The 14,276-nt window shown below is 40.5% G+C and overlaps 1 protein-coding gene across 1 annotated transcript in view; it reads left to right on the forward strand.

Moving 5' to 3' along the window:
* The first annotated feature begins 11,137 nt into the window (after positions 1–11,137).
* SFMBT1 (Scm-like with four mbt domains 1) overlaps positions 11,138–14,276 on the forward strand; it is a 33,604-nt gene continuing 30,465 nt past the window's right edge. The window contains exon 1 of the mRNA XM_009274679.1: positions 11,138–11,243. Within this exon, the coding sequence (XP_009272954.1) occupies positions 11,216–11,243 (28 nt within the window). The 5' untranslated portion in view covers positions 11,138–11,215. The remainder of the gene's footprint in view (positions 11,244–14,276) is intronic.

A 14,276-nucleotide genomic window follows, 5' to 3' on the forward strand; every position in this document is an offset into this window, starting at 1 on the left:
TAGTTACTGTGGGGAAGCTGAGAAACCAGATATTTCATAGTGCTGTTTGTGGTGGTGTACTTTTCAACTTCAAGGCTACTCAAACTTAAGTTTAAAGGGTCCTGTAATCTGATGGCTGGTACATTGCTGCTGGCAGTTTAACGGTTGCGTATCACTTTCTGTTGGGCAGCCATCCGTATCACATCGTTATGTCATGTGGGATTCAATATTAAAATGCCCTAGGGATTCAGAAGTAGAGGTAGGAGTCATTTTCTTTCCATTTGAGTGCTCTATTTTATCTCCCCATGAATTATACTACATGTTACTGGCAGAATATTTACTCGTTCGTGCTGCCTGTCGTTATGCAGAGGATAAGAAGTTGCCGAACTGTTGTCTGGGACTTGGGAGCAGCAGGAACTTCATATTCTTCCTTCATCTTCTTATCCAACTTGTAACTTTAGGCAATTGTATTTGTGCTATAGGATACGTAATAAAAAGTCGACAATGAAAACAGAGCAGTCTTTTCTGTCTGATTTCTTTATTTGACCAATAACCCCCAATATTTTTGTAGTCTGTGTGCTGTAGAAAGTAGATGGAGAAAGCAGAATAATGCTAGAGATTTTGCATTTAAAAAACAAAACCAAACCTGAATGACTTGGCAAAAAACCTCACTATCTTAAATGTTGAAGAATCAAACTAAGAATTCTTAATAGCTTCCATTTGCAACCAGTTATAAATACAAAGGAACTTTTTGGGACACCCTGTTGTGTGTTGTTCCCCTGTCAAGTGAATGCTCCAGCTGTCCGGTGGCATCTGAATTAGCTGGGAATGGAGCCGTGACTTTTACATTCTCACCTGGACTTAACGTGTAGTCTCATGGAAATTGCTTTACCAGCTGGATAGCGCAGCACAGGTTGTAAAGACAGATCTCGTAATTTGTTGAGCTAGACCTGACTGCTTCAACATTTATTAACCAGGCTTTCCAGTTTTAGGTGTGTTAGGTGTATAGTCAGGCATATCCAGGTGGTAAGTCAAATCCTGGAAGCAGCTGGACTTCAGGCAGGGGTTGGGGTTGGGAAACTGGCATAAATTGACATAACCTGAATGAAAGAAGATAAATGGCACATACTGTATCAGCAGAATTGTGTTAAATAGATTACCGTGTGTTGTGGGGGTTTTTTATGTTGTACGAGTAGCTCTAATAAAAGGTTGAGTTAAAGGTACAAGCATTGGTCCCATTTTGTGTCAAAACAGACCCGCCTTTTCTCTGGTAAATATTTTTGTACTAATAAAAATGCACATTCACAGACAACATTTCCACATTTTCAAGGCATAAAGAATTGCCAGGTTGTAACCTTTCAGTCTGCTGCGAGGATTTTGTTTATTTGTCTGCATAATGCCAGCAACTTTCTGTATTTAACCTGATGTGAGGGGCTCTGACATAAGCTCGCTAGCGAGGCAAGCTGTGTCTGCATCGGCTGCGTGCTGGGCAGGCGGTGATGGGACCCTGCGCCTGTCCTGCAGCTGGCTGTGATGACCCAACCATCTCTGTCGGTGGTGCAGGCTGGGGTGCTGCAAATGCATTTGCTTTGCTGTAGGCAGGGTAAGGGCTCTGCTAGAGGGACAGGGAGTGCAGCTGGGGTGCTGCTACGTAAGTGCGTTATACGGATACCTGTCGGAGTCCTGAAGGTGTTTGTGCATGAAGACGCAATGATTTAAAAGTCTGTAAATAACTTTGGGGTTTGTTGGTTCAGTGTGGACAGAGCAGTGTGTGCCAGTGTTCTGCCAGCTTTGTCTGTGGGCACTGGGCAAACCCCGTGAAGCTGTCATAAACAGAGGCTTTTTTTTTTTTTTTTTTTTTTTTTTTTAAAAATCCCTTGGAAAAAAAAAATTTGGTTTTTGGTTTGTTTTTTTTTTTTTTAATAAAGCCTTGGAATAAAAAACTATGTTGCAATGGACTGAGGTGGTGTAGGCTGGCTAACCTCCCCTGCAGAGGTGCTTGCAGTCCTGTAGTTACTTTCATTTGGAAGGTGCTGAGCATGCTCCGGAGCCACGCAACTTACTTGTAAGCGTGGGTTGCTATTGATGGTTACGTTCTGGATTTTCCACAGCAGATCCTTTGCCCCTTTTATATTTTCTGATAATTTCTTTGGGAATGTAAGAACATAAGGTGTGTTCTTTAAATGCAGTTCTCTTGAGGAGTCTCAGTGTTGCTTTTGCAATGGGAGGGATTAACAACTTGGAGTTCTCTTGTGCTAAAACAGATTTAATGGAGCTGGCAGGGAAATGGAAGGATAGAACTGTTACGAGTACCGGTCAGTGAGCAGAGATTGCAATGCAGGTGTGATAGAGGAATATAGTAAGTTTTAGTAATTAATCTGACTCTGGTGATAGTAGTTCCTATTTGCATATATATGCATATATAATCTTCATGTTCAATGGGTTTTGTTCTCAGAGGCCATACAGAAGCTGTTCAGATAAGAATACTCAAGCATGCTCTTGGCAGGCAAAAAGATGAAAGGGATTGCAGGAATCCTGTGCCGTGTCTCCAGGAAAGCTTCCTTTGCAGAGAGCGGGAGTCGAGTGTTAAGACGAACACAATTTTTGTCCTTGCAAGGACAAAGCCCAAATAAGTTGACAAGAGTAGAGACTTGGTAGAGAGAGATTAGAGGGGTTGAAACTTGAGAAATTTTGAACGCTTTTGATGAAATAACAGTTTCTCATGAAGGATTAGTTGGTTGTTGGTTACTACTGTGGTCCTTGGACAGAACGTAACTATGTAAGGCGAAGTCTGCAGCCAGAGCTGCTGAAGAAGGGTTGGTCACGAGGACAGTGCACCTGTGGCCTGTTACAGTCAAATCGTACAATTCCGTTCTTTTGTAGCGGACAGTTTAGAGGGGTGATAGCAGAAGGTGGTAAACTCAGACTAGCTTTGGTTGCAGTTGGTCTAGCAACTGCAAAAAATGTGGAATGATAGCTGCCCCTGTTACTTATTTTTTAAATATTGGAGTAATATAGGAAGGTTTTGCTTTTGTTTTGGAGCACCCAGTATGCTATCAAGATGGCCTAAAGAAAATGTTGATGATCATACCTACAATAAAGGGCGATTCAATGATCTGTTTATTTTTGATAAATCCTTACAGAAGCAAGCAAATAAGCTCCTGTTTACAGACCCACTGTTCCATGTATGTGTGTAAAAATAATGCTTTAAAGAACTGCAAGTCAGCCAAAGGTTTCTCTTCTCACATTGGACAGGATAATCTCTTCAGCAGCTGTGACTTTAATGAAATTGGTAGTATTTTTATTACTTTGTTCTAGAAGCATCAAACTTTATTTTGCCAATCTGTAGTCTACTTTCTGGGCCTTGCAGGGCTGTCTTGGAGAGATTTGGAGTGCGCTAATAGTGCTGAGCCAAGGCCTTTGTTGCAGGTAGTTTTCTTTCCTGCCGAAGCCACTGAAATTGATTTTTGCTTGTCACAGAACAGCAGTTAAAATGGCTTGAAAAATTGGAATTCCAGCATAAATTGGAGATTGTGAGAAGTCTCCCGCTTTGTCTTTTGGGTCAGATACTAGGAAGGCATATACTTGTGAAATACTTACTTTGTTTATACAACTGAAAGTTAGAAAATATCTAGGTGTTATCCAGGTTTCCAACTGTTAGTGACTAAGTAAGAGAAGAAGAAATTACAAGAAAGGTCTTAAACCCTATTTTGGCTCTAAAAGGCTTGGAGAACTAGGAGCTTGCATGAAGTATAGGACTCTGGAGAACCTTTCTTGGAGAAGTAGGACCTTTGCCGAAGGCTCCAGAACGGAGTATGACAGGAGGATGGGGCAAGAGGGAAAGGTGTAGAAGTAGATATGTATAATACTTTGCTTCCCAAGAAAATAATTTGAATATCCTGTCTGACAGCTGTGTACTGTCCTTCTGGTGCTGTGGGTATGGAAGAACGGTTAATGGGTGCTTAGAGAAGCAGTGATGTGGTTGTTGAATCACAAAACACGAGAAGCAAGAATCTTATTCCATGTGGCAGGTTAGACAGAGGCTGTTTTTGTGCCTGCCCTGCTCTTCCATGGCGTGAATGCAGTTAAAAAATCCTCGAGTGGGGGAGAGGAGAGCTAGCAAAGCATTGGTGGCTTGCACGCTCCTGCGGCAGTGCGGCTTTGTGGGGTTTTGGTGAGTTGCTTATCTGAGTGTAGCAGAAGTGATCATGCAGATCACTTGCTGATCTGTGAATTTTAAACAGTTCCTTACCATCACAGATATTAAAGATTTCTTACACTGAATGCTGTTCTGAATATTTGTTTGCTTTTGCCTCTCTCAGTCCTGTTCCAAGGGTGAGATTTTTTCAAAGGAGGCAAATACCTGCCGTTGCGCCTTGATGGAGATGGTTGCTGATTTGCTGTGGCAGGTAATCAGCTGTATCCTTCCACTGAGTTGGCAGCAGTGTCTAGCCGGAGTCTTTGACATTTCCCCCAAAAAAGATATGGCTGTTTTAAGGAAATGTACTGACCTTAATTTGGGTGTTTCTGTACTGTGAGTGCATTGCTACAAAAGAGTGAATGAAACTTGCTCTGAATAGCTTCAAAGTCAATTTTCTCCAGCACTGTTGATTTTGGTTCTGATTGAGAAATTTGCTTACTAGGTATCTTGCTTTTTTTGTGCTGAAAATACTAAGTAATGGTACTCCAAACTACTGTGATACGAAACTCACCAGTATACCTGTAATGGATTTCATAAAAATGTTTATGAGGAATCAAGTACTGCACATTGTAAGTGGACCTAAAATAAAGTTGGCTCCTACCCGAATAGTTTATTATGTTGGGTTCTGTTGGTGCTATAGATTTTTATTTTCTTTAAATAAATTCTACTGGAATGTAAACCACTTCAACTTAAGCTGTCATCCTAGATGGTCCTTTCTATTTTTTTACTTTCTCCTATTGGTGATGGGTTGGCAGAGATTCAGTCAGGCTGGGTGGAGTCTCTTTGTCCTTGGAGAGGGTGCAAATGTGTTTTCCAAAGGCCTGATGTTCTCTGCCTGGCTTATCTCCTAGGGTAAAGGACCCCACACAACTGCATTTTGGCCAACTTAGATCCGCTTATATGTTGATAAAGGGGTGTGGCCTGCAAGTACCCAGTCACATACAGATCTTGATTCGAACGTGCCCCCCTTCTCCCCTGGAGCCACTCTCTCATCTTCTTATAGCAAAAGGGGCAGCTGATGCCTATATTCACGATAGACTGTAGTGGTGTTAGATTAGCAAAAAGGTTAAAAAAAAAGCTTGAAGTTGTCTTTCGCAGGCTATGGAAATTGCTTATTTCTGCAGTAATAATAAAAGCAGAGGACAAGTGAGCATCTGGAACTGGCCGCAGGTTGTAACTGCAGTTGCGCGCGGCAGCGTCAGGAATAAGGCTTGAGAGGGTCTGTGCCCCTGCGTTTCCGAGCTCCGACTGCCGCATCTGCAGGATTGGGCCTGCTGGCATGTAGTGTTGGTGCAGAGTCCTCCCTGTGAATGAAAAATCTCTCCTTCCAGCTAATTTTGTCAGAAGGGTTCTAGATCTTAACTGCGGAAGAGCTTTTATGGTGAACTTACGCATTAGTAAGACGAATTGGGAATATTCACTGAAAGGGTCACTGAGCTAAAATGTATGAGGAAGCCCAGGAATGACTGGTTCTTTCCTATTTATAACTGTACACTGGGAAAGGGTTGCTGCGGCTGCTGGGTGCTCGTCTGTACCTGTTTTGTACTTCGCATTGTTATTTCTGAATATTTTTCAGCCACAAGTTTGTAGTAGAGGGATGCTTTTGCCCTGAATAGTTCTTCTTTCTGAAATGCCAACAAGAATCTCCACTGCAAACACTGGACCTAATTAGAAGATGTGCTGAACAGGGCACTGTTTATGCCATAGCTGTGAGTCCTACAATAAAGAATTTGTTACAGAAAGTCTTCAGATGAAGTGTATGTGCCATCTCCCCTCATAGGGAACACATAATTAGTAATTCCTTGAAGTGAAAAAGCACAGGTATATGTGTGAATGGGCATAGGGACCAGGAGGACACTTACCCCCTCTCCTTCTGCCTCCAGGGTATGGTCCAAGAATAACAAAAAGGACCTTTACCTTTCCTTGTTGCTTTAGCAGTAGATTTATCTCAGTATTCAGTGGCAGAGTTGTAGGTTTCAGGTGCTGAAGAGCCCCTTCCCTGCTCTGACAGACCCCTGCAACAGGTTTTCTGCCTGCCTGTGCAGAGTGAAGCTCTATATGGTAGACACAGGGTTTTGAAATAGATTTTACTGGATGCCTTTGCATGAAGGAATTTGCTGAAACCTGATCCTTTCTGTAGCTTCTTCTCCAGTCTGTAGGGGTGTCTCATGTCCCCATTGTCTCATGTGCCTTTGTTTTAAAATAATATTAAGCCTCAGACACCAGCTGATTTACTTTAATTCAACATCCAACTTATGTTTGATTTCTTTTCATATTCAAGTGAGCCATCTGGCTTTAATGAACTGTAACTGTTTTTAATGCTGCCTCCAGTTGCTAACATGTGAATATTTCATGTGTTGAAAGGAGGTTTGAAATGCAGAAGTGAGACTGAAGAGTCCAAAGTATTTCCAAATCAGCTGTCTTCCAGCAGCACTTGTGCTCCCCTCCCTTCGAGATTTATCAAAAGATAATCTTTGGGGTGCCAGACTGTAAGCATCAGCCATGGCGGGTGCTAATTACAAGTACTCTCAATTTTGTGTACACAAAACACCAGAGCTGTTTATGAAATCCTGAATAACTACCCAACTTGACTTGGGCAGAATATCAATCAACTTCAATAGGAGCTGCCAGTATTTGGCATCTTCTAAATACACAGCCGCTTCGGTGTTTGGTTTTGGGGTTTTTCGGGGGGGGGGGGGGGAGGAGGGGGGGGGAAGAGGGAGGGGTGTCTTAAATATTTCCATGTTGCAAAAAAAAGATGAAGTTAGTTTTACATCATCTAGTTTAGTTATAGAAGGTAATTGAGAGCTGGATCCCATAAACTGAAAATATCTTAATTGCAGTTAAATTCTGAGGGTACTTTGCCAGGGCTACACTATTACAAACCAGTGGCATATCCCCAGATTTGTTGGACTACATGCTTCGCTTGGTGTTTTTCACAGCGTTGCCTTTGTTTTGGCTTAGCAGTGTGACAGCTGATAGACTTACAATCGGCTATTACCAAGAAATATTTTGATTAATGATTAAAAAGTATTTTGTTGGTTAGTTCTTCACTGTGTGCCAAGCATCGTGCAGGTTGCCAGTGACATCATCTTCCAGCATTACCTCATAAACGATAGAACAAATGGAAGCTTAGACTGTCAGTCTGTCTACAGGAGGAAAGTCTTCAGAAAGGGTAGGCTGGGAACATACGGTTGCATTAGTTTACCCTGCACTGCTTTGTCCTGGGAGCATGGAAGAAGTATGTAAGGAACCAGTGAAGACTGAAAGAGATTGGTACCCGTGCTTAATTTCTCATAGCTTTCTCATAGCGACAGAGCTGAATTGGGAGTTAACTTGTGACCTTGTAGGTATATGCTAAGCACAGTCTTTTTGAGCTGGAGAGGAGTAGGTTAGAAGCAGTATAGCAGAAATTGGTAGCTGAGTTCCCTTCCAGATGCATTCCTGAAGCTATAACGAATAAAACCGTATTAATATCTTCTACACAGTAGATTTTTGTGGCATTAAGCTACCATTCAATAGGAGCTCTTAATGATACCTCTTGCTACTCTTAAAAATTTTTATTCTCACATGTAATGAAAATTTTTAAAGTTGGCTGTATTTTTTTATTGTACTTGAGAACTTCCTACACCACTGAGCACTGTTGGTGGATATTTCTTTAATTCTGTTCAAGTTTGTTGTTTTATTTGTGTGTGAATGAAGCTACCAGTGTTGTCTACAGGAGATTTTAACCAGGCTTTTCAGTGCTTTGCACTGCAGTTCCCTAGAATTCATGCCAAAAACTGTAGTTCAGTCTACAGTACAACTTTGGCATCTCGCTTTCAGTTGAAGTGTAACTCAAGTTTGGTTTGACTTGTGTGATATTGCCAGCTAGCAAGCCTGGATGCTCCACAGGCACGCTCGGGACATTTGCAGCCTGCTACACAGCATTTTACAATTAAGCCGTGGAAAGTCCTCCACAAAACGGAATTATTATACTTTGGGAAGGTTTGGGGGTTTTTTTTTCCCCTTTTTTTTTCTTTCCAAGTTTTCTGTGTCTAAACGGTGGAGGCATGTCTTGATTAACTTGCTTTGCATGGGGACCATGGGAGCCTAAAGATACTGCTATCAGCAGGAACAGTGACAGTGCCCTTTCTGGTCACAGCCACGGGCGTCCGCCCAGTCCTCATGCCTGGGATTACGGGAGCTGCCTTCTCTGTTTGCTCTGAGAGACCGCTGAGGAACTGAGCAGGCAGGCTGGCAGAAGCAGTTGCTCTCCTACCTAATTTCACTGTAATAGAACTACTTCAAAATACTTCAATTTTTAACAAATAGATTTTCAAAGGCAAAAAAAAGTTCAGTTAGAATTTTTCAGACCAGCTGTAGTTCACAAGCCACTTACTTGAATGACAACACAAATGCAACTGTAGCCTGCATAAAGCTGCTTAAGGTCTGCTTGCAGTTGTGGTGGGATGGAAGATGCCCTTACAGAGAGAGAAGGACTGGATAGTGTCTTAGTCATTTATAGTTACCGTGTGTCCAGTCCAGTTACACCTTCAGAAGTTGAAATCATGGTTGCACCTTTAGAAGCCGTATCATATTGGAAAATCTCTCATTTGTGATACTCATTTTGAAATAAGATTTTTGTGTTTTCATCTGCTAGGCAACTTGCATTTCTTACGGATTTGTCCATGCTGTAGTAGAAAAAAAACCACTTAAAATAGGTTGGTTTCTTTAACCTTAAAAGAAAAAAAAAAAAAAAAAAAAGACACCTTTCCGCAAAACCCCTCTAAGGATTATCGGGTAGTCTCCATAGACTCTATAGGTATACAAAACTCAAAAAAATTTGAGACTTTTCAAGTGTGTAGGGCTTCCCTTTTTTTAAACCATAGTTACTCAAAATGTGTTTAGGTGAGAAGTGCAGCCTGTGTTTTTTAAAACCTGATTTTTAGTCCTCTACATTATTTCTGGTATCTTGCTTAAAAAGAAAAAACAGGTGCTTCCCAGATGTTCAACAAGAATGCAAAGAGTATTTGAAGAATATCTTTTTTTAACAAGAATTTTTAAGCCAGTAATCTTGTTTTTGGGGCCCCATCATGCCCCATCTCATTGATTTGTGTAAAGTTGTCAGTCAAAGTGTGATATTAATAATGAAACATGTAACCTAGGCTTTTATTTACTATACAACTTTGCTTTAGTGGAGAATTTTGTAAGGGAAAAATAGTTGCAATGCATTGCCAGTGCAATGAACTAGTGGGCTTGCTTTAGAGCTGTCCTTCCTTGGTTTTTAGCATTAATAATGAAATAATGATTTAATTGCTCATAGGAATAGGTTTGAAAGTTACGGCTTCTCATCACAAAATGTTTAGGAGTGTATTTCTGCTCCTTTTTTTTTCTTTTTTTTAACCTGGAGGTGTTGGTTTTGTGTTTTTTGGTTTTTTGGGTTTTTTTTAAACCTGGTAGGCTAAAAAAAAAAAAAGGTTATTTTCCCCTGATACATACCGTGGCAGAAATACCTTCAGCTTGCACAACTATAAAACACTCTATGTGTGCATGCACATGTGTATATAAAACAAAGGTGTGAAAAACAGCCAGTTTCAGGGCATTTTTTTTTTTACATGTGCCATTCTCAGATGTTCTGCAGGGCAGTAATTTCTGGTTTGGGATAACAGAATAAGACGTTAAATGGTTCAGCCATCTACATTTGTACAGCCTCTTTATTTGTAGGGTGGGTTTATCAAAACAGACTGCAAAATTTTGTTGTGCTGTCTCCAAAACAATTCAGGGCTTTATTGGCGGAGATGAGTATTAAGAGAGTAGAGAGGGACTGTGTCCCTTGGCAATGAAGGTGATGCTTAAGAAATTTGGTGAGTGGAAGGACTATGTGTTACACGTAGGCTGGAGTTCTATCACTTGCTTGTTTTTTTCTCATACCACAGGATCATAATTTTAATGTAATGTAGTTAGGAGCAGTCCTCTGCTTCTCCTGGAAGAACCATTGGCATGGGTGAAGTCAGTACAGACATCTTTTAAGTGTACAGAATGACAGGTGACTGTACCTGTATTGAATATCTTAAAACATGTTTTACCAGCTAATATACAGTAAAATGAACTGCCATAAAAACTAAAGAAAATTTTAAGACTGGTAAAATATTATAAAATGAAATTAAAATAAAGTACGTCTTGATTGTATCTTGGTATACAGAGTATTAATTGTTTTTTCCACTTATGTAAGAGACAACATTTTGATAATAAATGAGCTACTGTGTTACAGCAGAACAGTTTCCCTGGTGTTCTCAAGTCCTATTAAAGTGATGAAGTGATGGCTCCTTGGTTGAACTGTTAAGAATCTAGTATGTTTAAAATGTATACGTATATTTAAACTTGTCTTATAGCTGTTCAAGACCAGAGTTGCAAATTGCGTAAAGGCTTGTGGAAAGCAAGTGGCTACAATATCAGAAATCACAGCCTGAGCAGACATTTTGTAACCCTTACTGTGCTCTTTCTTTGCCTGCATCAGTTTGGCTTTCTTGACTTTAGACATTTTCATTGGTACAGGTGACAAAGGAGCTGGATTCTTGTTTTGTCTTGTTCCTAAGCCATGACTTGGTTAGTTCCCTGATTCTTTAGCCTTGTGAAGGGTTGAAGGAGCTTTTGAGGGGGGTGGACTTGTTGGGGGGCTGAAGAGGTGTTGAAAGTCAGCTTTATAATTGACTGATTTAGGAAATGTTTTTTTTTTTTCTAGAATTGGTTTGGTCTGCGAATGAGGGGTGTGGAATAGCTAAACATACATAAACGCAGTGAGATGCCCTTGTTTGCTTTAAGGTTTTTGGCTTATTGCTGGAGTAATGTTTTTAATGTATCTTAAAAGAAGTTAAAATCCAATAAAGATTTTCTTATCAGTTGTTCCTTTCAGGGTTTTTTCAGGATCCCTTCTTGAATGTCCTGGCTGCCAGTAGAATCGAAGGCAGGAGGCAACTCATGACCACTAAACCGTGACAGCCTCGGATTCCCCTGCTTCTGGCTGCTCGAAATAACCGCTGGACTACTGTGGAGATGAATGGAGAACAGCAGTATGATGCAGGTAATAGTCCAGCTGAGCTCCCTGGCTAACAATTCTCAAAAAACTTGGTGAGCGAGATGGAACAAAGATGAGCACAATGAATGTGTCGTAGTGCATGTGTCTGATGCTGTGTACTGTATACAGGGAGAAACTCAAATTTCAGTGTGGGTTAGATTCTGGCTACTGGGCTTATGTTTGTTATTGCTCTATTTCAAAAGCAGGGTGTATCATTGGCTTAAAGGAGAACAAAATCTGACTCACCTTAGTAATTGTGTTTTTAAGAAGCTGTGTCTGTCTTCTTTGTGGTATCACTATGAGATGGGCTTATGAAAAGCTCAGTGGCTTTAACGCTACTGTCTTAAGGCATTTGTCTGTCAGAGTGGTTAATACTATCTTGTCCTGTCCTTGTTTTCATCTTGTTCTTAATATTTTGACAAGGTTGTGCTGCTGGTTTAAAAAGTCAGATAACTGAAGTTGTTTGCTGCCATTGTAATCCGTCCTGTTTTTCTGATGTGCTTTGGTGTGCTCACTTTGATAGGCTTGGGATATCAACTCCTAACCTGCTGCAGAGTGGTATATTATGATAAATTAGCTCAGGTTTTGGTTTGCCTTGAAACACCAGGCTGGAAGAGTGTCAGTCTGGGATGTCTGGGGATACTAACAGCTTTCTGAAAGAGTTCTGGGGTTGTACACTCTTATGCGAGGGTAGGGACCATCTGTTTTTCTGACTTGTCTGCTATGGTTTGTTCCTTTTCCTTGAGGAAGTCCCTACCTATAGTGTTGGTACAGTTAATATAAAGTAAATTTTAATTTGTAGTTATGAGTGTAAACAATTGGATTAGGATTTTGTCTGAGTATTACTTTCCTTTGGTACTTGTCCAACAAGCAGCTCTTCTCATAGGACAATTCACTATTGGTAGTTTTTGTACCTTTATGGAAGTCTAATTGCTGTCAGCATTACTGAAGAAATGTTAAACATGATTTTAATCTACAGTGCTTTTAGCAGAATGCTATCATCTGCTTTATGATGCTGAAATATGCTTTTTGATTATTAATTATAGCCAATCAGTCAAGTTGTTGTCAACATTATATCCTCAAATAAGCAAGAGAAAGCAGCATGCACAAGTATGCAGAATGTCTCCAGGCGCATGCAAATACTGTTCCCTCTGCTAGTGGAAACTGCTAACTTCTGTCATGTAGTGTAAGAAAGAGAAAAGGCTTTGAGCAGCTGAGAAGAACACTAAGGAGATGTATACATGGTCAGCGATGGGGTATTCACAGGCTGATAGCACATCCCTCTGTACTAAAACCTTTATTGATATTTTTCCATCTTCCTCAAAAAGTATCAGAGGTCACACGGTCCTCTCTATGTGCTTTTGGAATATCTGGGAAGGGTTTGATACTGTCTTGAAATTACTCAACAGCTATGTTCCTGAGCATCCTTTGTGTGCCTGGTTTGAGTACAAGTGGCTGTGGAAAGCAAACAATAACTGAAGACAGCTTTACTTGCTGAGTTCAAAGACAGTTTCCAGCAAATGCTACCCATGTAAGCATAAGCACATTGGTTTTGTTGTGCCCTCTTAATTTTGTTTCCTGAAGTGCTTTGAGTTAGACTAGTTCCAACCACTACTGGAACATTCCCTTTGTATTCTTTGACTGGTGTCATTTTTTCCACTTGATGATTTTTAGCAGGTTTTGGAGATTCCCCTCTGTCTTTTTGGTTTTTACAGACAGGGTCTCTGCCTATAAGAACCCAGACAGTGGTCAAGGTTGTTGGTTGTGATGCTCTCCTGCACTACGAGGGGAAAAGACAACTTTCATTCTTGCCACAGTCTTTCTCAGCTGCTGAAATTCCAACCTGTCTTTATTTATTCACGGCCTTGCAGCTGGTATAGACGGAAAAGATTAACTGTTATTAAAATCAGATTGAAATACATCTAAGTTTCAGGGTGAGAAACCTTTAGGTTAGCTTTAATTGAAGGTCTTGCAGACTTCAGTGTGATGTACTTAAATGTCCAATATGACAGTCTTCAACTAAATCACATTAAAGATGCATGAAAATTATTTGCAGTGAGAATTTAACTCTAATCCAAAGATCAAAACAGTCTAGTATAGACTGTTTCCATTGCAGGTGTTTTTAAGGGCTAATGTCCTTAATATTTCACTACCTTCTTGTGTCTGAATAGTACAATTCAGTATTCTTTCTCTTCCTGTATGTATCAGAGAGCAGCAGGACATAATTCATGGTAAAATTCAGAAAGGAAGAGTTAGTGTTCACAATAATGCTAGTAGAAATAGTGATAAATGGGAAGTGATATACCTACCTAGGAAACTTCTAATATTCTTACAGACTGTTTTCTCACCTCCAGAGTGGATAAGTGTTCTCCACAGAACCTCTGTAGGACACTTCTCAGATTTTACTTGAGAAAATATTAGCTTGGTTTGAAAGCTTTGCTGATAAAAACTAGTTGTATGGTGAGGCCACAGAAATGAGAATCGCTTCTGGTTTCTTTCCCCTCCTTTGCCAAAGTTGTACTTTGCCACTGAGCTAATGTGTGGCTCAGTCATCCTGTATAATATAGAAAAATATGTCTCCATGTAGTAGAAAGCTGAATTCATTTAGGACTTGTAGCAATTAAGGATATGGGGAGAAAGTAATTTGCAACTTTACTCTTTTATTGAGTAGTTTGAACTCAGACTGATCAGGATGTTTAATACAGACATATGGCCCCTCAGGAATGTAGCTTCATTAAACTGGTCCTCTGTGTATCCTGGGATCTGCTAACCCGCGAGGACAGTGCTTTGCAATAGGGTCTTGCAAAAAATACCAACAGACTAGATCAAAGGCTTGATTTAAACAGGGCCTGCTCTGCTGCAACTGTCCTGCCAATAAAACCAGAAAAGCGATTGAATTCTGACTCTCAAAGATTTCCAGCTAGCGTGAGCCTTACCAGAGAGTTGGTCCTTCGCCACGCTCTTGGAATGTTTCTGCATTCAGGTGTTGAAAAATAGATACTTGATTTCTGAGATTTTTCATGGTTTAGGTAGTTCTAC

The sequence above is a fragment of the Aptenodytes forsteri genome, unplaced genomic scaffold (assembly GCF_000699145.1).
Source record: "Aptenodytes forsteri isolate BGI_AS27 unplaced genomic scaffold, ASM69914v1 Scaffold528, whole genome shotgun sequence".
NCBI lineage: Eukaryota > Metazoa > Chordata > Aves > Sphenisciformes > Spheniscidae > Aptenodytes > Aptenodytes forsteri.